Source organism: Poecilia formosa, unplaced genomic scaffold (genome assembly GCF_000485575.1).
Source record: "Poecilia formosa unplaced genomic scaffold, Poecilia_formosa-5.1.2 Scaffold16, whole genome shotgun sequence".
Classification (NCBI taxonomy): domain Eukaryota; kingdom Metazoa; phylum Chordata; class Actinopteri; order Cyprinodontiformes; family Poeciliidae; genus Poecilia; species Poecilia formosa.
This window is the reverse complement of record NW_006799955.1, coordinates 1105423-1129273: the sequence shown is the minus strand read 5'-3', so window position 1 is coordinate 1129273 and position 23851 is coordinate 1105423. Positions and strand designations below refer to the sequence as shown.

The window sequence follows — 23851 nt, the reverse complement described above, 5'->3', positions numbered from 1 at the left end:
AACAAAGCAATAAGAAAGAAAAAAAAATTATCCTGAGCCCTTAGAAAACATTGCCTTGAACTTTAGATTTTAACAAATTCCTAATCGGACCCCACAGAGTATTATACATTATTGTGCAAAGCAAGGAAAAAGTATTCACCAGGGCCTGAAATGTACTTAAATAATTCCAATAAATTGTAACAAAAACTCAATTCAGTCCTGTTTGCTTTTTAGATCCGATCGTCACATGTATGCACTTATTTACAGTAGTTTGCAAAATTCACTCCCCTTAAACATTTCCACATTTCTTTAATATTACAACCGTAACACAACTTCAATATGTTTACAGAGATTCTATGTGATAGACCAAGACAAAGATGTGCACAAATGTGAAGGAAGTGACACAAAGTTTTCAAATTTTCATCCAAAAAAATACCTGAATATTTTGATTCTTTTGTGTTCAGCTCATTTTGAGATTCTTTTGTGTTCAGCTCATTTTGAGATTCTTTTGTGTTCAGCTCCTTTTCTCCCATAACTGTAAAGAAAATCACGTGTAACTAATTTCCTTCAGAAGTCAACTAATTTGTAAATAAAGTCCCCCTGAGTGAGATTTAATCTATGTATTTATTCAGCCATTGTCAAAAAAGTAGAATGTGAACAGTGTATCAAAATGACCAGTAAACAAATGGAAAAGGGTGTGCAGGTCATAAAAGACCAAAATTGAACTTTTTCCCCTCGCATACAGAATGTGTGTACACATTTACATACACATTTCATTATCAATGAAATGATGGTTGTGGCAGACTCATGCTATGGGGATGTTTTTCTAAAGCAGGGACAGAGAAGCTGATCAGGACTGATTGGGAAAATGAAGAGATGAATACGAGGCAATCCTGGAACTAAACCTATGAGAGGCTGTCCTGCAGAAACTACTCTAACCATTCAGCCGGAGCTACAATGGGCACTAAAGCATAGAATGCAAGCAAGGCTCAGTTAAAGTCCAGACCTAAATCTAATTGATATCTGATGGAAAAAAAAATCAAAAATAAATGTTCCCAATGCTCTCCAACCCATGTGACTGAGCTCATCAATTCTTCTCTTTTGCAAAAAAGAACTGACACAGATTCGACTTTCTAGATGGTCAAAGTTGGTAGAAAAATAGGCCCTAAAAGAGTTGCAGCCATAAAACATTTTTCTAATAAGCATTGATCCAAAGGGTATGAATACAAATGCATCCCATACTTTTAACATAGTTGTCTAAAAAACATTTGAAAACCATGTCTTATTTCCTTCCTGTTCACAATTATGCGGTTCTTTGTGTCTGTCAGATTAAATCCCGAGAAAATATATTGAAATGTGTGGTCATACAAGACAAACGTGGACGTTCAAAGGGTATGAATACTTTTGCATGACAATGCATCGACATCATCAGTGGTTAAAGTCTGTGCTCTCTAAATGATCGGGAATGGGCAGTCCACTGAGGATCGTCAAGCATCTATTCCAAACATTGAACACCGGGCAGACTGGATGAACAAAGTCAATGTCAAACGTGTACAAGTGCTGCGAGGCCACGGCATCGTAGAAGGAGAGAGACCCCGAATCGTAATCCAGCAGTATCCCAAGGCGCCGCAGGTGGGGCGAAGGCTCGATGGGGATTTCCTTGCTGTTGTGGCGCACCACCCACGAGTTGTTGCACCGGGAGAGTACCCAGGAGGCCGAGTTCTTGCCAACCCACTCGTGTCTTGGTGCAGACTTGTAAGCAATCCCCACAGCAAACCTGAGTGTGTGAAAAGTAACACATTGAACTTAATGACTGATTTAAAGTACTGCAGTAAAAAAGAAACCCAGATGAACGCTAGAATGTGTGCATCAGATGAGTATATTCCTTCGGTCTTAAGACTTACTTCACACTGGACCAATCAGCAAGACTCATTCCAAGCTCAGTGATCCAAATCAGTGCAAAATGCTCTTACCATGTGCTTCCTCCAATCAGAGCTTCCCAGTAATGGCGGCCGCTGTCTATGTAGACATTCCCAGTAACCCCGTAGCTGCTGTGACTGGAGAAACGCTCCTGACTGTGGCTCTTTTTAGATGACGTCTCATCTCTCTCCACCGTAAGGTTATCGTGGGATACCCTTAGCTTCCGATGAGCAGACTTTGGGTCCAATTTGAATGGCTGGCCTTAAAAGAAATCAGAAACCTTCGTAAGTTGTTTTATTCACATATATATATATATTTTTAAAACTCATTATTAAAACACTTAGTATTAGTAAATATTTGCAGCTGATGATGGCCTACTGTTGGTTTTGAGTTTCCCCGGGGCGCTACTGCGGCTTCCAGCCTGGTTTATGGCCTTCACTATGAAAATGTAGTTGGTGCCACATTGGAGTCCGTGCACGGTGTATTGATTTTGCTTGATGTTTGGGACGATCATCCAACTATCAACAGAGTTACACAGACCTGCAGTCCAGACATACAGAAAGTCACTGACGAGGAACAAGCAGTTAATAATCATAGGCTTAGTTAGCAGAAATCACAGCAGTAATTCAGTCTGTGGCTGCTTTTTTTTTGACTCGTCAAGCATAATCTCATTAGCACTCATGTGAGTGTGCTGGAGCACTGGGGCAGACAAGAAAACATTGTTCGATTGAGCATGTTGCGACCACATTAGGGTGATCAATTCCAGAGGTCTGCTGCTCATTTCCACCCTGGCACAATATCAAGACTACTGTAGCATCGGCCCTGCCCGTCGCCATAAATGTCACATTAAATGTTTCTTTTCAGCTTTTTTTTTTCTCTTTTTTTTATTACTGAAACAAATCTAAAAAAAAAAATCCCAGGAGATAGGGTTGAAGACAAAAGTTTACATTCACTCATCAAAATAAATTGTGGCCTTTTTTCAGTTCAGTTGTGCTGGGTTTTTTCTAGCTGAGGGATCAACACACAACTTTAATCGTCAAACACAATAATAAGGCACACATTTTGAATTTATAGTAGATTTTAACCCTCAAAGGGTCAAATTTGCTCATGCAGAGTCAGTTGTATGCAATGCACTAATTGTAAAAGACCTATTATTGTTGTACCAACCCTCCAGACCACTCAGGTTTTTGTGTATTTACTTACTTACAAATACCATGTAATCAAGGAGGAACTTCCTAAAGGACAATATCAAATCCTTGTGGTCCCGTGGGTTTTTGAATATGTATGTTGTTTGATTATTTCTCCATAGAGAAAGAATCATTTCAATACATCATTAAAAGAAGACCATATTAATCTGATATTAAATGTGACTGACCAGAAGTTGCACATCTTTGCTTGAAACACATTATTTTATTTGGGTGTAATAGTAAAGTCCTGGGTTCAATGTTTTTTTTGTTTTTTTTTTATGAATTACTTTCCATCACACAGTAAAACTCCAATCAAATGTACATTATGCACTTACTGACAACATTAGACTGGCTGGTGAAGATGGCATACTGAAGCTCATATGATATAACAGAAAACTCATCGTCTGATGTCCAGTGAACCGTGATGGTGTCGTACGAAGCTGTACACAGTTCCTCACGAATTGACGGTGGATTTGGCGCTGCAGAAAAACAAAAAAACAAAAAGCCTTTTTTTTTTCTTCTTTTTATCCAAAGAGACTAATGGATGCGGAGTGGATTTCATTCCGAACACAACATCATCAAAAAAGGACGAACCAAACAAATGTATCGTAGAAAGCAGTGGAGGATAACCAGCACCATCCATTTGTGTTTTCTTTCAGTCTGACAAGTGTAATTAATCTACACTGGAGTTCCTCCAGCTATTACAACCACAGCCCCCATGCAGTGTTACATTTTCACTTCACAACAGGGGCTGAGCATAAACAATCAAACCTCTTTCATTCTGCACAAAATAAGGCCACTGCTGCCAAATATAGTGAGCTTTTTATTCTTCTGCCACTTAACATTACAAGTGTTGAAATTAAAACCACCTTGTTCATTACAAATGCATAATCCGTGATTCAGGCCTGAAGAGTGGATTATTTTCAGTTCGGGGAATCAAGGCGTTAGTAGCTGCTACAATAATTTACACACAGTAATCAAGCATAGCAATTAAACATTGACTTTCATAAGTATAGCGTCACTCACCTGTGAGGTAATCCAAACTTTCTAGCATTTTCTTTTCCCTCGTGAAGTCCAAAGCAAAAGTATCAAACGCATCGTTCAGGTTAATTTCTGGTAACAGGATCTGAGAGGATGCTGTTGCCATAGAGACTCTGTTATTAAAAGAAAAAAAAAAAAGAAAAAAAAGAAGAGTCATTAATGTGTCATCAAAGTGGTGAAAATGCATCCATTGACTGTATCTAAAATATTTACAGTGCTTTGTAAAAATACATTGAAATGCATTCAGATTTATGGTGGTATAATATGATGTTGATGTTTGGTATCTCATACCTCTCACAGATACTTTTAGCTGTCTGAAGGAAGCGGGCGTGGTCACTCTCCTTCAGGGTTTGGTCAGCCTGAGTGATGAGGGAGGACGATCTCTCGACGCACTGCTTACAGCCCGCTATCTGTTGAGCGAGCTTCCTCAGCCTCACGGCCTAAGTAGAAAATGTGACACGGACATAGATGATTATTGTTTTTTTTAAGGTTTTATTGGCTCTAGTGGCCTTTATTTGATAGTTAATTGACAGGAAAGTGGGAAAGAGAGAAGGGGAAGACATGCAGCAAAGGTCGCCAGGTCGGGGAATTGAACCTGCGACGGCCACGTCGACGACTAAGGCCTCCATATGTGTGCTGTGCTTAACCCCTGCATCACCACAGCACATAGATGATGATTGTTAAATAACCAATAAATCCAGCGTGATGTTTAGCTATGTCAGTCAAAAATCCTGGTGGGAAAACATCTGATTTACTGAATGCTTTGGATTTTCTCTTTTTTTTTCTCTCTCTTTTTTGTCAAACTGAGCTGTACTTGCAATGGAGGGCATATTTGCAAAGCTTTCCTAACAGCGCTGTCAGAAGCACAACATCCTCCTAACAGCAAATTCACAACCTGTCATGAAGCACAAGGTGAGAAAGGAAAGAGTCCTCGAGAGAAGAGCTTCTCCGAAAGCAGGGCTGATCTTATGCTGAAACTGAACAAGGCACAACTAGATATAACTTCTCTAAGGGAGAGGCGATGATTCCCATCTATCACGGAAAGGAATGTAAACAATATTTTAAATAATTGCAGAAGCTCCGACAAAAACGCAAATTCTGTTTGCCCCGCAATGTTGGGTAGAACCTGTAGTCTTTTTGGCACCTTTGATAACTATTTGGGAGAAAAGCGGCCTCGTCTCACGTCAACTCATGTACTCCACCTCTGTCTCTAGTTGCACTTAATCAGCATGAATCATTACCCATCTCTCTTTTGTTCTGAATGAAACGCTGACGCACAGTGAGCTCGTTTCTGATGTTGACAGCAAAACTGAAATTGCATGTTTTATAAAAAAAAAAAAAGTGTAAAACAGTGAAAAAATGCTGACAGGTTCTTCTTTCAAGTTTGAGACTGGTATAAATATTTCAGTTAATGAAACCGATATGGTTTTTAGCCCAAACTTGTGCTACCCAGTCATCATCCCTATCTCGTCCTCCTTATCTCCAGCTTCTCTGCAGAAACTATGCAGTCATTTTCAGTAGGATCTTAACCAAATTTACATTAAGGCATCTTGATAAGTAGCATTAAATATATTATGTTTACGGTGTAAAGTTGAGGGGAGACATCTTTCTCAGATTTCTTTACCGTTTCAAAAAAGGCTCACTTGTCTCACTTCAGTAGCGACGCTGCAGTTTTTCCAATAACACAACGCTCGTGGTCTCAGGAGGCAAGGTTATCAATGTAAACAAGGTGATGCACATGTGCAGAGAACAAGAGTACCTTTCCCTCCTTTATCTTTGTTGCTATTATTTGTCTTCGATGCTGTATGATATTAATCAGCAGGTCACACTCCTCCTGTAGCTTGTTTTCTTGCCGCGAGGCATTTACCTGGACAGAAAAGAAGTTTGAGATAAGCAACAGTAAAATAAATAAATAAATAAATAAATAAATAAATATGTGGTGCTCAGGCTAGGATTTGTTTTGACAAAACATTGTGCTGCGAGCTTCTTCATGAGAAAATTGGAAATCTTTACAGGAACCCTTACGAGGATCACATTCAATAGCATACAAGCAAAATGACACTGAAAATCAAATGCGATGATACTTCTTCCCTCTCACAGGAGGCGAGATCATAATAAATTGATTATGTGAGGGATTTCTCTTCTTGTCCCGTGTGTTCCTCATCAATAACTGGCTCAACTTTTATATCTGTCTGTTTGGTGACAGAGAAGTAATAATGTTTAATAAATCAGCAATAAACAGAAAAATTACAATTAGCAAAATGTTATGAACTAAGAATGGAAAATAATAAATATAAAATAATAAATTATAATGACAAAATAAATGAGCATCATTATTATTATTATTATTATTATTATTATTATTATTATTATTAATTATAATATTACATTCTTTTGCTCATCTTTTAAGCATTAAAGTCACGCTTTTCATTATTTATTCTCCATTACTCTGAAAATATCAAAATTACATAAAACACTTAAGAAACTATTATGACAAAAAATGTAACATAATAAGTGAGTTTTGATGACATGAACAAATATTACTTTCACATCTGGTAATTCATCATGCAGTAAGGAGATTAAGAGTTTCCAGATGCATGGACAAATAAATCTCACCTCCACATTCTGGCAGGTTTGGATAAGTTTCCCCATCAAACTTTCTAATTCACTGGTCCTTTTGATTAAGCTGCTGAGGTTGGAGTCCAATGCTTGCTGGAAAACATAATTGAAAAAAAAAAAAAAATTAGCATTTCATTTACACACTTTTATATCATCAAGCCATAAAGAAGCTGAACAAACACTGAAGAGCAGGTACGGCATTTATTAACATCAGTATGCAGCATGTCAGAGCCCAGACACAGAGAACAGTGGATGTAACTGAATCTGGCTGTCCACTTTTAGGCTCTGATTAGTGCGAACCCCCACAAAGTCCTCCCTGTGGTGTGCCAAAGATCCCATCACCCAGCCTGCTGGGGCATGGAGCTTAGCAGAACATCTGCCGGTGATTAAAACAACTAAACCCTGGCTGTGTTAATCACTGGCCGAGATCAAAGGCTTAAATTTCAAACTTAGTCTCTTGACTGTAATTGGGTGGCATGATGACGGTCTGATGGGAAGAAATGTCATCTTATATGCTGAGTGTTATCCCTCTAGAATTAAAACACAGATGTCAAGATGAATTGGGCACAACTTTTGTTTCTAGTATCTTTAATATGAATCCATTTTAAATGTAATGTTAGAAAATAGTTATTAACCTGCAACATTTTTGCACCCCGTATTGAACAGGTAAAATTATTTCTATGTGATAAAAGCTAGTAAACGAGACGTTTTAAGAGAATTTTCCTGAGTTTGACATGGGTCAGATGTTTTGAGCGACCTTCCACAAGCTTCTCACATGGACTTAAAGTGATTTTTTCCCCATTCTCTCTGACAGAGCTGGTGTATCTTGCACATATATATATTTCTTTAGATATATCCACCAATATTCTATGGGACTGAGAGCAGAGTTTTGTGATGGCCACCTCAAAATCATGACTTTGTAATCTTTACTCCACTTTGACTCATAATTTACTGCTACTTAGGGTTGCTATCCATTTTTAAAGCTCACTGTATTCTACATGATGCTGCCACTCCCTGCTTCACAGTTCAGATGATGCTCTCAGGCTTGAAAGCATCCACCCATTTTCTTTCCTCCAAATTTCCCTTTCATCAGGCCTCTGGACAATTCTCCAAAATCAACGTCACTGTCACTAAGTGCAGTGGCAGTTTACTTTTTATGTTGCTTTTGTAGAAAAGTAGCCAAAAGTACAGCCTTTCAGCTCATTTTGAACAGGACCAGTTTCACTGTGCATTTTGAATCTCACTCAACAGCTACAGACAGACTCATTACAAAGTTGCACACGACTCCACACTAAAACACATTCACTCCTGGAGCAAAGGAACAGTCCTGAACTCTCTGGCGGCTGGATATTTCCCTGCTGTTTAAACTAGAATATAATTGTTCAACTAGATGAGCGCGACTCTATCGGGCGTTGAATTAGTTTTCAATGATGAAACGGATAATTGTGCTCTCCTCCTGATATCTTGGCTGGCATCTTTTAAAAGAACAATCTTCTCTCTCTTTTAAAATATATAGACATTTTTTTGATCACCCCAACAGACCCAAAAACAGGAAAGGTTTAGTCAAAGGTAGCATCAGACAGTGAGAAAAGGTTAGAAATATTTTTTTTTATACAGCATGTGTAAATATTGCTGAATAAAATACCGGTTTTATTCCATCTTCATTTAGTAACAATACTGGATTGTTAACATGCCAGTTTAGCTTTGAGATTACACATTTCTCTGAATTGTGTACCTATTAATATGCATCATTGGTGGTCATGTGTAAAGCTACTATGCTTTACACATGACCACTGGGCTGGTAAATACTGGATTCACCAGCCCAGTACAGCAAGACTATGTACTAAGTTAGAGAGGGCACTTTACCACCTGGTAAGCTGCCCTGGGACATGAAGGGTCCCCACAGCTAACAGCTGGGCTAGCATATCTCTGGGAGCCATAGGAGCCTGAAACAGGAGATTGTGGATCCGGGAGATGAGAGAAGGACGACGAGCAGAAGGTTTTAATAATTGTTCTCTCAACAAGTCTCAAGGGGATCCCAGTCGACGGAAACCCATCCAACAGGAGCTCACCACTCATATTAAGCTTACAGTCTCGTCCTAAACAATTCTTCATTCAAAATCGTTTAGTACTTTCCTGTGGTTTTTAAATCGCTACACCACCACTGATGCAATGCTTTGTGTTTTGTGCTCTTCTGTAGCTTTTAAGAAGTAATAACAGAAAAATATTTTTGTAGAGTTTCCTTTTATGAGCATTCAATAAAAGATCAACACCACTCTTCTAGTGGAAGAGAGCTGTTGCACGGCCGCTTAACAGCAAAACTGTTCTGGTTTCAAATCCCAGCAGGAGATTTTCTGTGTGAAGCTTTCCACATTCTTCTCCTGCTCACATGAGTTTTGTCTCCAGTTTTCTACCAGATCTCAAAGAAAAAACGTGCGTGTTGGGTTAAGGTGTGCGCATACTGTACAAGAACCAAGTTTAGTGTTATATTTCTTCACGCAATGTAACAAGAACGGGATACTTTATGCTCCTCAAGAAACTGAGGTGCAGACCTCTTTGGAAAATTCAGCAAAAGCGAAAGGAAACAAAAAAAAATCTGTTTTTCTCTTTTCTAAGTGTGCTGACTTCAAAGGTCTGCAATTAAACAATGCTAGTCGGACACCACAGACGGAAAACTGCAAAGATGAGGTGCTACGAGTTACCTGCACTAACTCCCAAACCACTAAATACCACCGATCTTTTCTTGAATGCCCAGGGGAGAGAGAGGACATACATCGGCTCTTGAGTAATGTTAATGGATTTTAAATTAGAGATTCTAACCTGCATCTTAAGTGTGAGTGTGCAAATAAATGATTGTTTTCTCTGCGAAGTGTATAACCGTTTCTCCTCAGTGACTACTGCAGGTAACCAACAAATGAAGGTTTTCCAAAATTTTAAATATTTTTTTTTTGTCAAAGGACTACAACATATGACAGAAAAAATTAGCTGCAAATCCTTGAATAGAGGCTGTAGAGTCTAATTTAACACAATTAACTCATGAAATACAAAGTTAACCTTTCATTTTTATCAAAGTATGTGGCTACTCTGTTTGCTCTATGATCCCCTCTCCTCCATGTTTTAAGTCTTGTTTTTTTTTTTTTATTATTATTTAAAATGTAGGAAATATACCTTATTTTTTCCTCCACTGATGTAAAAAGACTGGTTTTGATGGACCGCTCTTGAAGTCTATCTCCATATAATGATTCCCCATGTTAACAGCTGCCTCAGAGTCCCAGTTAGCAGCTACGACAGCAGAACTAATTTGTCATGGTTAAGAGTACATTTAATGAAAAATGTCTGAAAATCCCCAGGTTCACACTGTAGTTTAAATCTATCCAAGGCAATGAATCTAAGGATTAAATAGAGAACCAGGGCTTTGGGATGCCACACTGAATATAAATAACACACAGGAGAAGGAGCAGTGCTGTTCATTCCTGGTATCCAGCTCAGCGCTACAGAATGCTACTTAATCATTCATAACTATTCACAGCAAAGGTTTTTGGAACAATACCCAGTTCAACAGCAACATTTAAATCACTGTGATATCTGAAAACTAAAAGAAACATCAGCAGAGCATTGCAAATATTTGGTACAATTTTCTCTGATTTTGAAACTAACGACAACTTTAAAACATAATTTTAGCCTGCGTCAATTTGACAAAGCCAGTAAAAGAAGCAATTTTCTTTCTTAAAAACCAACAAGTAATCGGTGCTCATTTCTATTAGCTGATTTGGCACAAACAATGTGTTCTTGCAGCTGCTCATCGAGGAATCTATAAACAAGGGCTCAGAACAACATGATATTTTTATGTTTGTAATATTCTTGTTTTTATTCTTTGCATCACCACAAAGTTAGCTTTAAAGTTGCAATTAAGTAGCTAAACAAATTCTAAATACTTTCCAGCTGGCAATATAAATGAATATGTTCATATCCATTATATATATTAAAAAAAAGGAAAACTGCCTTGTCCTGTTTACATGAAATAGTACTGATTCAGTATTGATATAAGGTAAGATATAGTTCCAGCATTATAGAGGACGTGATCTTTCAGTTCAAATGAATGCAGTGTTGCTGTAAACCTGTACAAACAATATGTTTGTATTTGAAACTCAAGAGAGGAAATGTACATTCTGCCATGCAAGTTAAAAAAAAAAAATATAATTTTAAACAACACGGCAATGAAAGAGCATGGACAACATGAACCAACCAGAGTTTAGGCAGTCCGTTATTATTAAATTTATGATATATGGCAATATTACGGTTTTTCAGTCAGGAAGCAAGTTTGGTCCTTTTGGCAATTTCTCTATCATCTCATCAAAACGATTCTAACTGCATTAAGGATGAGATATCCAATTTTAGAGGTTTTGAAAACCTGACTATTTCTATCCAGACATGCTTTGGTGCTTCCATTTATGTTTTTATATACAAGTGTGTATTAATAAGTCCAATTTTGGTTGTTTAGTAACGATAAAATAGTCTGCCTCATTTTAAATCTAATTTTAAATTTAAATAAATTCAACTTCTACAGCCTAATTTATTAAAAAAAATATTACTCTTTAACTCGTCTATGTTTTCTACACACAGCTAGAACAACAAAGCAGTTCTCCGACATCAAATCTGCATGACAGAGATGGCAAAACCATAATAATGTAATGTGTCGATTTTTTGTAATTTTTTTTGTTGAAAACACCAAACAGTCAGTGATCAGAGAAAGCTGGTAAAATAAAGCTCCGAAGGTTCAAAGCCTGAAGCAAACGGTTTGGAGACCACTTTCATGTTAGGTGTTTCACATTGTGATTTCATAAGGTATAGTGCGTCACCGTATACCAAAATAGCAGAGGCTTTATATTACTGCTCTTACAAATATGATTTATTTATACTGAAAAGAGTGTGATGAAAGCCATTTCGGAGGCTGTGTTGCTGGTACAGGCGAGGTGAATTCATAGCTTCAAAAAGTAGAGCGTGGAGCACAGCGTGCTGATCAAAGTGGCCTAAAATACAGGCACATGTGTGTGCTTTTAGGAAGTGTTTGATTATCCCAAGTGAGACGCAAATAAAGTCATAAAGAGGAAATGGGAAAATGCAAGACAGCAGGCAGCATCAGTCATAAAGTGAGTTCATTTCTGGAAACATTTTCATCTGCTGCTTCTCTGAATGTGCCTAAAATATAACTCCTTTGACAACATCAATCTTCCTTGCGAGTTTGAATAACTTTCTCCGAACTGAGAACTCTTTCCTAAAACCATTTAAACTCGAGAGGAAAGAATAGCAGCTTCCTTTTCTACTGGAATGCTTCTGGTTCCACACCTTTGCTTTGGCCAGACGCTCTTCCTTCCTTTTAGAGTCCAAGCGGGTCACTGTCAGGATCAGGAGTTTTATCCTGTGTCAACATTAGGAATTTAGTAAATTGGCTCCATATTCTTCCTGTGAGCATTACAGGTTCTGTTAGAAATGCATGTAGGACAAAGCAGATGCAGACTTTGGCCGGACAGAAGACCGTAGAGCCAAGAGCAGATGAAGTATGTAACAGATCCAAAACTTCCAAGTTCTGATCAAACAAAGCACTGGAGACACAACAAGAAACCTGATGCAAATGCAGCACAACATGTCCAGCGGGGAAAAATAAAAAATAAAAGCCAAAATCCCAATGCCAGAAATGATGGTCTCCATTTTTTACTGCAGTTATTTTGCATCTTAGGCTTCTTTTTTATACTGATCCTTAACATTTTTCTTCAGTAGTAGTAGTAGTAGATCATTTCATTGATCTACATTTTTATTTGTCTTATTTCTTTGGGGGAGTTTTTGCATGTTAATTTATTTAGTCATTCATTTTCTAATTATTTTAATCTGGACAGTCTTAGCTGTCATTAGCATTTTATTTGAAGAAGCACAACTTAATTAAGACCAGATTTTTATATATTTATGAAATATCAGGTTTGTGTGAAAGGGCTAAAAACAGAAATCCATTTTGAATCTAAAGTTTCCATTAAACTTCTAAAGTTTATAACTACGTTGCATTGTTTTCAATGACTAATGTGTATGAGAATGATTTCATGTATTTATATAGTTTAAATATTTTGACATCCTTGACATTGGAAGACCTCCTTGCTATCGCCCTCATTTTTAGCTTCCTTCCACACATTCTTATCCAAAACATTAACAATGCTTTTATAGAGTAGAAAAATGTTGGCAAAAAATGTAAATATTGCTAAATCTGCAGGGGGGAATAAATGAATTTGGTCTAAACTGTAACAATGCGATGGAAAGTGTGAAACCACGAGTGCATTGGCAATTCTTAACAAATATTGCAAAAATGTTGAGAACTGATCTCCACTGGGTTACATTTTGCGTATGTGGTTTTCTCCAAGTACTCCGGCTTCCTACCACAGTCCACAAGCATCCATGATATTTTATTAAAATTCAAGTTAAGAGAAAATAGACAGTTGTTGATTCTGTGTCTGACTTTGTCACAAACTAGTCTGGAAACCTTTCGGAGGTGTGCCCAACTTCTCAAACTTTTACTGATGGAATACAATCCAGGCCCTAATTAGAGCAGGGCAGAGACAGAAAATGGATGGGATGCCGCAAAGAATATGCAAAGGTCACAGACGAAGCCCCAAAATGTTCAAGTTCTGCTTGGATATCTGTGGGGTACGCCTCATTATTTGTGATAAAAACACATGAATGAACCACAACCTTTAGAAACAATGCAAACCTTAACATCCCAATACTAGACACCAAGCTCCACAAGTTCTGTTTGTGTTTCTTACTGGATACAAATTTATTCAGGATTAAACTAGAAGCCTAAATGCTGAAGCTCACCAGTGGTTTTATCATGTTGACTTCATTTTATACTGTTTCTCCTTGATTTTTAAAAAATGCTTTTAATTCTAATTTATTTTAACTCAATGACTTACATATTTAGGTTTCTATTTTGTTTTTTTGCAGTCTTGGTAGTCTACTGCATATTGAGATTACTGTTTTGCATTTCACAGGATTTCAGTTATTTCAATCTTTCATTGTCATATCAGTGTATCAAATTAATTTACATTTAAAAATCGCTTCATTTATATTTTTGAAAAAAAGAATTACTGTATACACCAATAATTATATTATTGTTGTTCTCCTTTCTCTTCTGACTATTAACATATTAACGAAATTATTACACAGTTCATGTATTTTTTATTGTTTCTATTTTCACAGTTGTACTATGTTAAAAATATTGCATCTTTAAATTAAAATGTCTATTCAATTTTTTTTGTAGTCTGAAAGATTATATCACACCTCTGAATGCCATAGTGGGAAAATCTAAAACCTGAAGAAAATGTATTTTGTACATTTGTGAGTAATCACTATATTTTGTGCTTTAAATTGTATTTTTCTATATAATTTTTTAAAATTTATTTCACAATGAGATAATATCTTTTATGAGACCTGACAAGTCATGGATTGACTTGAATATCTGCTGAATAGCTTTGATATGCTGTGCACAAACATATTGATTGGTCAGTTTTAAAAATATATATATATATACCTCAGTTTAAATCGAATTACTCTTCCTTTAGATAAACTTGGTTTTCTCACTTATTATTTTAATGTTTGGAAAATGAAGATAAAATAAAATCCTCTAAATAACACTTCTTATCATAATATTTTTTGTTTACTGCAACTATTCTAAAACCACATCAACTATTCTAAAACCACATAAGCTTTATTGATATATACCTTTGCTCTTTTTTTTTTTACTAAATATGCATGAATTTGTATTTCACTCCAATCTCTAATCAGAAAAAGCATCTAAAGCTCTGCATTATGAACTTGTGAAGCAGTAAACCCATCAGTTATTTGATTTGTGTAGTTTAACCAGTGGAGTTGAGAATAATATTGTGGATCTTCCATTCTCCATCCATAAAACCATTAAAATGCCCCATCTAAGATTCTGTGAAATCATGAGGACAAAGCTCCAGAGAGTCGGTCCCCCGTTCTCTGCAAGTTGTTTGCTTGGGGTTTCCAAAGATATGTTGGTAACCTACCACAGTCCAAGTTTTTAGGAATATTATTACATTGAAGCTAAGGGGGAGTATCGCTGTCGTTCAACCCTGTAATACATTTGACTGGCAACATAACCAGGATGTTCCCAAACCCGAGCACTTTTAATGCCGAAATAAACTCCAGCCTCCACGTGACCCTGAATCAGACAAAGCAGCTACAGACAACGGATGGATAGTCAGACAGAGGTACCTAAATGCAAAAAACCTCACAGACAGTTCATCCGAAATCCCACATTCTGGTTCAACATAGACACTCCACAGGCGCCAGGACACAAAGGCAGCAAACCACAACACTCTGCAATGCCACATACTACAGTTCCCAAAAGTGCTTCCATTTCGGGGTAGATTGAAGGTGAACTTGTCTCGTTAGTAATGGTTCATTATCAAGGGTTGTATTTTATAGATCAGTACTACACTTACTGTCATTTTCATATCGGCTGATTTAAAGAGTATATTTGCAATTACAATAATACTGGCAGTTCAGCATTGCATTTAATGTAGCAATATTTTGAATAATTAATGTAATTAATCTTAGTCTTTTTCTCTATACCTTAAATCATTTCTGAAGTTAATTTTGAACTGTCTTAGTTTTTTTTGTTTTTTTGGTTTTTTTTTTAGTTTGTTGACTGTCCATTTCTGTGGGTTCCTAAATTGTCCCTTACAGGATTTTTTTTTTTTTTTTCAATAGAGAAGCTTTTATCCATTGTATCCTTCCAGAGGTCTGTCTTTAGTGGTTTTGCTTTTCAGCTAAAGATATTGTGACCCCTTCTTTGACGAGGAAAATCAGACTCCAATCCCTGAAGAACTATTCTTGGGACAAGTCCTATATCAAAATATCTCATACCAGATTTAAAATAATGTCATCCAAAAATATGTGGAGCGTTGCACATAGCTAAAAAAAACCTGACCGTGACTGGCGCCCCACTGCCGTCAGCCCTGTTGTTGCTGTGTGCCCAAATGTTTGAATTTATTTTGAGGCACGATAAGAAAAAAGTTTTCCAGCTGAATTCCCTCCATATTTTAGAGCTGGCTGTGGTCTGCTGTGTCCTGCATGTGGAATGCCAATGATTCCTGAGCTAGGGTAGAAGTGGAAACAAAGGTAGACTGTGACCTAATAAGAAAAACATTTTGCATAACTTTTACATTAAATATATAAAATAAACTGTTTTTTTTTTTTTTTTTTTTTACATACAGCTGTGAAAGAAACAAGAAAATCAAGATCAGCGTTAGGTGGAATAACCCTGATTTGTAATCAAGGCTTTCATGCATCTCAGAATGCGCTCTACCGGACTTCCTCAATACTTTTGGGTGCAGATAATCACTAATCATTAGGCAGAATAATGTGTGTTTGCATTGAAATTCAAGAGAAGCTGACATACACGCAGAGGAAGAAATGGTTTCCAGAACTTTAACATTTAATTTCCTGTAGTAGTCGACGTCACATTTTGTAAATATTATTACGCCTCCATCAAATTGTTTTTTTCAATGTGATAATTAACGCCGTTATTACACATTGCACAAGGATATTTACTGCTCTACCTTTTAAATATGTTAATTCAGACTGGTGTTCCTGTCAATAAAAGTTCAATAAAAGTTCAATATTTGAAAGTATAATTTTACTATTTGGAAAATGAGAACAAAATTTGAGTGAAAGTCATTTCTACAATGCTCCATATAATTCAACTCAACATGGTTTATTTGTGAGGCCCCAATTCACAGCAAATGTCATTTCAAAGTACTTTACAAGATAAACGGTTTGAATTCGCATACAGTTATATAGAAGGACACAATGGCTTCTGTTTACTGCAATCATTGCACAACCACATAAATTAAAAATGGAATTTACTGTGAATAAGTGCAGCACTGTCCCACTATCACCAATAACATCTTTTAAAGTCTTAACATCATCCCCTATTGTTTGCACGGTTTTAGATTAGCATCTTCCCATGGTTTAAACTGAGTCGATTTAATTTCACTTCAAAGTTTCACTCTTTTGCCTGTTTACATATAAGCTTCGGGATTGACTGGAAAAGTCGTACTCCTTAATGCAGCAGTCGCTCTCTTTGATCATTCGAAGTCAAATATTGACACAAAAATGTTGCAATTATGGATCTGATCTCAGCACATAATGATCCAAATAACTCAGCAGCACACGTGTCTGTGCAATGCCACACAATTTTCTTTATGTGGGAGATTCAGAGACATTTTGAAGCACTTTGATCAAGAGAAAAACTCCATCAGAGCTATTCACAAGCTCAGCTCAGAGCCACCTGGGTCCTGGGCTGCATGCTATAAGAAAAGCCTATTTTCCACAGCGGTAGGAATTGCCATTTCCTCCTTCTCTTCCGACCTCAAACAGCGGAAGTGGCTGCATGTAATATGAAGTCCATAGGGCGCAGGGATAAATAAAAAAGAATAACATCAAAAATTACACCCAGCAAGTAAATACTTAACTCTGCGAGAAGATTAAATGGAAAGCCTTTATCTTCCTCTTTATCCGTAACGTCATTAATCATTGAGACGATGTTATTAAGCCACATTAGTGCTCACATTAGTTACTAGATGCAATAATGAAAACACAACAGGCTCATAAAACTGAGCACTATACCTCATACATTAACAGCTGCCAAGGTCACATTAGCATGTCTCATTAGTCAATGCCTTAGACCCGTGTTAGCTGTTTCAGGGAATACATCACTTTATCTTCACGGATACTTTTCATCCCTCAGGAAGATCACGTTCAGATTCAAGGAAGATCAATAAAACAAATCCGTCCCGATTGTTTGATTAAAGAAATGACGCTGATCACCTGGTCCGCCTCCTGGTATGACTGATCATTCCCCGCACAGAGAAGGCGGCCAGGAGACTTCTGCATGATGACAGCATGATCAGACAAAGGAGAGAAGTTAACACCAATCCTCTGAGCTAAAAAAAAAAAACAAAAAACATCCCAACAGACCGCTTGCATCCAAATTCCGCTGTGACCGGCAAGCGTAGCAACCGGGAAAAATGTGGTATGGATTGATTTTATGATAAATAAAAACATCTGTTTGTGACTCATGCATGAACATTGTGAGTGTCGGTGAAGAAAGTGGACATTGTTTTCATGCAGCCGTTCATTTTAAGAAGAAAAAGGGCTGTTTTTTTTGTTTTGTTTTGTTTTTCAGAAGAGAATAGTTTCCTTCATAAAAACTTTGACTATAGATCACGTGATGACCTGAAAACTTCCCAAATCACGGCGCCAGGAATGGGTATGACAGCTGCTATTAATTAAGTTTATCATTCTGTTACTGAAAGGTAGCCAGGCTAGTTTATGGCATTTTCTCAATAATCACATTTTATGCTGAGAAAAACAGATTTTTCATTTTTTTTATATATATAGATATTACTATGCTGTTGATATTTGGGAAAATGGATTGACTTTGATTATCCTCTATGCAAACAACTGAGTTATAGTATTTAGTATTTTGCTGTGGACGATGCCACTAATATTGCAGCGACAATGCTGGTATACCATCATGGAGGTTCATCCTGCATCTATTCTTTTGTGTCCAGGCTTTTCAACACAAACCTGTTGTCAGCATGACTGTTTAAAACATTTTTAGATGACTTTTAAAAGCAATATGTAGATCCTGCATGAATGTTCCTTCAGCTGACATTTTAAGCCTGAATAAGAAGCTAGCACAACCATCATGATTTTGGTGATACTTAATTTATAGCTAGGCATGAGAAAATAATGGTCGCATGTCATAAAATACGGGTTTTAAAGGCTAATTTTCTAAATCATAATGAAACTTATATTGATAAGGTTTAATTAAACTGAGATAACGCAATCTTTTACTGATAATCTTGAGGTAAAGGGAAAAATAATTAAAATGACAAAATAAACTTTTTAAGGTGTGTCATCTGCTGGCTTCCATACTGAAACCGTTGATTACATTTTTGTTTTCTTTTACTAAGGGCCGCTTTAAATGAGATCATAAAATAAACCCATATAACTCATCAAGCTAAAATAAATCACTAATAACAGTGCAATTTTTGCGTGAACGGCTCATTTAAATTTACAGTGAACTGAAAGCAGAGACACCTTTTTCACGCTCCAGCTAACATCATGTCTTATTAATGCCTGCCCTCCTGTTGAAAGTGAGTAGTTCCCCTTAGGGTAAGGATGTGAGTGCCTGGTCCAAGTGCTATTGCATTCTGGAATTAAAAGCAGAGTAAAAGGTGGTTTTCTTGCATGACATACTACAGCACAGTTAGTCCTATAAAGCTTATAATGCTTGTAAAAAATCCCCCACTGTGGACCTGTCGGAAAACGAACACTGGCTTCACAACTGATTACCAAGAAATCCAGAACTCATTTCTCATTCCAGGCAAAATACGTCTGTCTTTTGTTTAGTTAGTTTTTCAAATCATGACACAGAATTTTGTGATACTGAGAAAAGAAGTCGATCACATCTAAGGGAAGACACTATTTTGGTCAACGTTAACTCAGATTAGCTTCCTAAACATTAGAAAGTAAACTTGAAAGAGATTGAGATGTAATTACTCGTTACTTCTGCATGCATTGCCAAGCTGCAGATCATTCAGAAATGCTTCTAAGGAAGGTAAAGTGCAAAGGACAGTGTTTTTTTTTTTTTGTTTGTTTTTTTTTAAGAAAATTGCTGATAAACTTTGATTTATGTGACAGTGCATACCACTAACATCATGCATTTGCTTCTTGGTTGATGCAAATTTTAATAATTTACTATCATATTGTGCAACTGGAATAATAAAGTACTTCAAGAGGTGAAGTGAGATCTGCAGGGGGAAAAAAAGTCTGGAATGTTTGCATTTTAAATTCTCAAGCATTCCAATAATAATTCCATTTCTTACCTTGAGTTTGTCATACCGGTCGCTGAGGGCCGCTACTTGGTGGTCCCGATGTCGGCCGACAAGCTTGCACAAGGCGCAGATCAACTGTTCGTCTGTTACACAGTACATGTTGACTTTCTCGTCCTCGTGCTCCAGACACATGAGCCCCCGGAGATGGGAGTCCTGCAAGGGTTCAATCAGCCGGTGGCCCGTGAAGGGTTTCTTGTTTGGGTGGGTGGCCTTGAGGCATTCCTCGCAGTACGACACCTCGCAGGTAACGCAGGTCTTTACTGCATCCTGAGGGGGGTCCTGCTCGCAGAACTGACACTGCACTCGATCCGTAGGAGACGTCATGGCTTTGCCTTCTGGGATCACCCGCTCACGACGAGTCTCGCTTGGGGAGTTGGGTCCACTTAGAGAGGCTTTCTGGTAGCGGTCGATGATGTTCTGTAGGGTCACGTTGCGTTTGAGTCCCTCTAGGCCTCTCTGGTTGAGAGTAATGACATAGCGACAAGTTGGACACTGGAAGGCGCTGATAGACTGGATAGGCTCGCTGGGGGTGCAATGGGAGACCAAGATACGATGGGCACAGTTGAAACAAAGACTGTGAGCACAGGGCAGCAGCAGTGGGTCCTCAAAAAGCTCCAGACAGATTGGGCAGGTCAGCTCAGACTCTAGTGTTTCCATTTTCAGGCACAACAAAGAGGGATTGTGAGGGAAATCCAGGGAAGCCGATCAGCTATCTATGAATGACACAAAGGAAAAATGCTCAGTTACTCAGTTATAGAAAGTTGGAGGGGGGGGGAGGAGAGTTAAAAACTAATTAAATAGATGTTGAAATGATTCAATCCAACTATCCATATTTAATGAATAGAGAGGCATAGAGATCAGATTGGGTAAGAATTCAAAATAAGAGAGCTTAATCACACGAGCTTCTAGATTTCACAAGCATTAACACTCTTTTATGTGGAAGCTGGTAGTCAGGGAAGATGACTCGGATATGGGTTATTTTCAGAATCAGTAAGGTGATTAAAAAATGTCAATGGCAGCACAGAGAGGTAAAAGCCAAATTAAAATGAAAACTGTATTTTCTGAAACATGTAAAGACATGTCTGCAGTTCATTCAGGCTACAGGAGAGATCAACATTTACAGCAAAGAGCAGGAAGTTTGAACAGATACAGTTTTTAACCGCAGTCTACTATGGAAAGTGATTGATATTGTAATGTTGGCAGTCTTTTGGAAAGTGTTTAAGAAAGGCTGCTTATTTTCTCAAGAGAAAATACACAGTGTTTCTTACTGTTTCAGTAGCAGTGTTTGTTAGTCTCACTAGAATTGGTAATATGCCAAAGGCAATTTAAAATGTCTTTAAAATAGTAGCTTATGGTGACAGAATCTCCCTCACAAACACCATACAGTTGTCTCTACTGTTAATATATTTAATTAATGACTGCTTACAAAAGAACTGGTAGAAAACAAAAAGTGAATGATCTGTGAATGATTGGAGCCATGGCATCATAAGTCCTCTGAAAAAGGACTTGGAAATTTGCTAAGATTAGTATCAGCAAGAGGTCTGAGTGGTGCCTCTCTAGACAAAATACAAATAAAACCTGAATTAAACAAGACTTTCGCACAACTATGTGTTACTTAGAATAATCAGAATTTATTAATTCAGTCCCATCTTGAGTTTTATTTGGCTTTCCTTTGCAAGATGAACTCAAGTACATGAATTGTGTAAATAGTTGTGGGACAGTTAGGATAAGCAGGTGTCTGCTACTAATAAATAACCCTTTGCGTATAAGGTGCAGATCTGATTTGCTGAACTAGAAGAATGCAGCTGCAGCTCATTTTAATTTGGCTCCAGGGGAGCCTGCATGAGTTCCCCTCTGCACTGTCATCCACTGGGGAACAGAGCAGCGAGGACTGACAGCTCAGCCAAGCAGAAGTCTATTGGCCTGCTTGCAGAAGGCTGGGGCTCCACACCGTCACAGACACTAAGCCTTTGTTCCCTGGTCGCTCAGACACCCCCAGCTGCAAGCGGACGCACCGGACTTCACAGTGTCTCCCTGCGCGAACTTTACCTCCACTCATTAAGCGTGAAGAGGGCAAAAGCTCATTATCAAGGACAGTCGGGCCACAAGCAGCCCCTTGAAAATCGTGCGGGACGCCACAAATATCTCAGAGCAAGTTTGTGTTTTCCGTTGTTCTCGAATCTCCAGACTTTTGCTTATCTTACTGTGGCTACAACACAAGACGCAATTGTTGAGCATGTCTCTTGTGACTGGGAAGCATCTGTTGGCTTTCGTTAGCTTGTTACTTTATTCTTTACACACAAACCTGCCAATGCAACTGCCAAGAAATTCCTTTTCTGGATTAAACCTGATCTCTCCCCCACCATTGTTGACAAAAAAAAAAAAAATCTTAAACAGAAAAGCTTTCATAACAAATTTTGTTAAGTGTACTTTATAACACTGTCTCAGGAGATATGCTATATGTCTGAGACATATAGCATAATTCTAATTTAATTTCAGTGGAAATCCTTGTTTTTCTAACATTACTTTTTAAATATATATATTTTTTACCATTTTACTAATCACAGGTAACATTTTTGAGTAATAAAACTTCAAAGCAATAAAAAAATTAAAAACCGCAAAAGACACAAAAACATAGCCGACTACAATAGGTTTTGCAGGTCTTGTCAAACAGGTTCGCCTGTTGGAGCATGCAGTCTGTGATAAAAAAAACAAGGCAAATAAAGAGCAGTTTTAAATAAGCACAGTAGGAAGAGGTGGCTATTCTAATGTCATCACCAGCTATATCATAAGACGTCCCGGACTTATACAAAAGCTTGTAAAATAACACTGTGGCAAAGAGCCACTCCAAACAGCCCCAAGTATTTTCTGCATTCCTAAAAGCGCTCCCATTCATACAAAGTTTACTTTACCCACCGATGGATTTCGCCCCACTTTGCACTGCCGAGACATTTTTGCTTCAGGGAAACCTCTGACCTGAATCATGAAAATCTGTTTCTAACAAATGCAATAAACATGGACTCCGGCGTGCAGCACGCATCCAGATGGCACAAGTTTTCCAGACCCCAGTAATCCTGCTGCAGAGCTGTCATTAGGCGAAAGATTGAGCAAGAGGCAGCAAGCACAACAGGAAAAGTTGCCCGACAATTCCAGGAAAGCCAGCTCCACCTACAGCGGGAGCTCCGGCCAGAGCTTGGGAGAAGAGGAGGAGAGCGGACAGCAGTGAGTGTGGGGAGAGAGGGAGTAAAACGTTGAAAACAAACAGAGGGGACGGGATTGTTGCGGAAACCTCGTCCTCACAGGCAGGTCAGTGTCCTCGCAGCCCTGCCCATTCAGAAATTCAAAGCATCGGGATTAGTTTCAGCTTTCTTTGTGCAACTGTTCCCACTGTTTCATGCAGCACAATGCTGTGGACTCAAACTTTTCCTGGCACTTCCATCAGGGACTCAAGGGTAAAAGTTGACAACACAAGCTGAGACGAGAGTTGGCAAGGCTCTACAGCAGGGTCGTGACTCTTTTTGCAGCCAGTGAACAAGTGATGAGAACCAAATAATAAGTCCTGTTGGAGGCAGATCCTCTCCGGAGTAATTCAAACTCCGGCATAATCGTACAGCTTGCGAAATATCTGCGCAGTCTCAAAGGAGAATGTTCAATAAGACTAGAAAATGAAGCCAGACATGACTTAACATCATCGGCAACATCCACATCTGTCACAGCTGGCCCTGATGTGGCGAGTCAGTGAGCAGCCATCTGCTTACCATGTGCGACTATTTCCGAACACACCCCTGCTGGGTTTCATTTTGATCCTCCTGTCACTCAGAGGGGTCCCCCGGGAGACTCGCCGCTCTCAGAGACAGACAAGAAGCTGTAAATATTAAAAAAGCTCTCGCTCAAGTCCAGACACACCTGTAGATGCTAACTTTCAGGGAGAGTAAGACATGAAGGGAATGTGACTTTGATTCCCTGGGCGCTTTCTGTGCAGCCTCCAGCGGGAAATACATTCACTCGCCCTGGAGCAGAAAGGGGAACTTACCCCATTTGTTCAGTAAAATGATGAAAGACAATGTGAACACAATAACCTTTGCTCACATTCTAACTTTAAAGCACATGCTAATCAGTTTTCCATGAAAA

At 38.1% G+C, this 23851-nt stretch overlaps 1 protein-coding gene across 2 annotated transcripts; it reads right to left on the bottom strand.

Annotated features, from left to right (window-relative positions):
• Positions 1-1340: 1340 nt before the first annotated feature.
• LOC103134245 (E3 ubiquitin-protein ligase Midline-1) lies at positions 1341-22823 on the bottom strand. Of its 2 annotated transcripts, XM_016668595.1 has the most exons (11): positions 22637-22823; positions 19712-20433; positions 17646-17705; positions 6744-6839; positions 5887-5994; positions 4419-4567; positions 4113-4240; positions 3422-3565; positions 2278-2439; positions 1953-2160; positions 1341-1756 (listed from the first exon to the last, which is right to left on the bottom strand). In XM_016668595.1, exons 2-11 carry the CDS (start codon positions 20375-20377, stop codon positions 1408-1410), a joined length of 2070 nt encoding a protein of 689 aa, XP_016524081.1. In that variant the 5' UTR covers positions 20378-20433; positions 22637-22823; the 3' UTR covers positions 1341-1407. The 2 variants fall into 2 exon arrangements, with proteins under 2 accessions (XP_016524081.1, XP_007546468.1); XM_007546406.2 differs by lacking the exon at positions 17646-17705 and having other exon boundaries at positions 22637-22822.
• Between the last annotated feature and the right edge of the window lie 1028 nt (positions 22824-23851).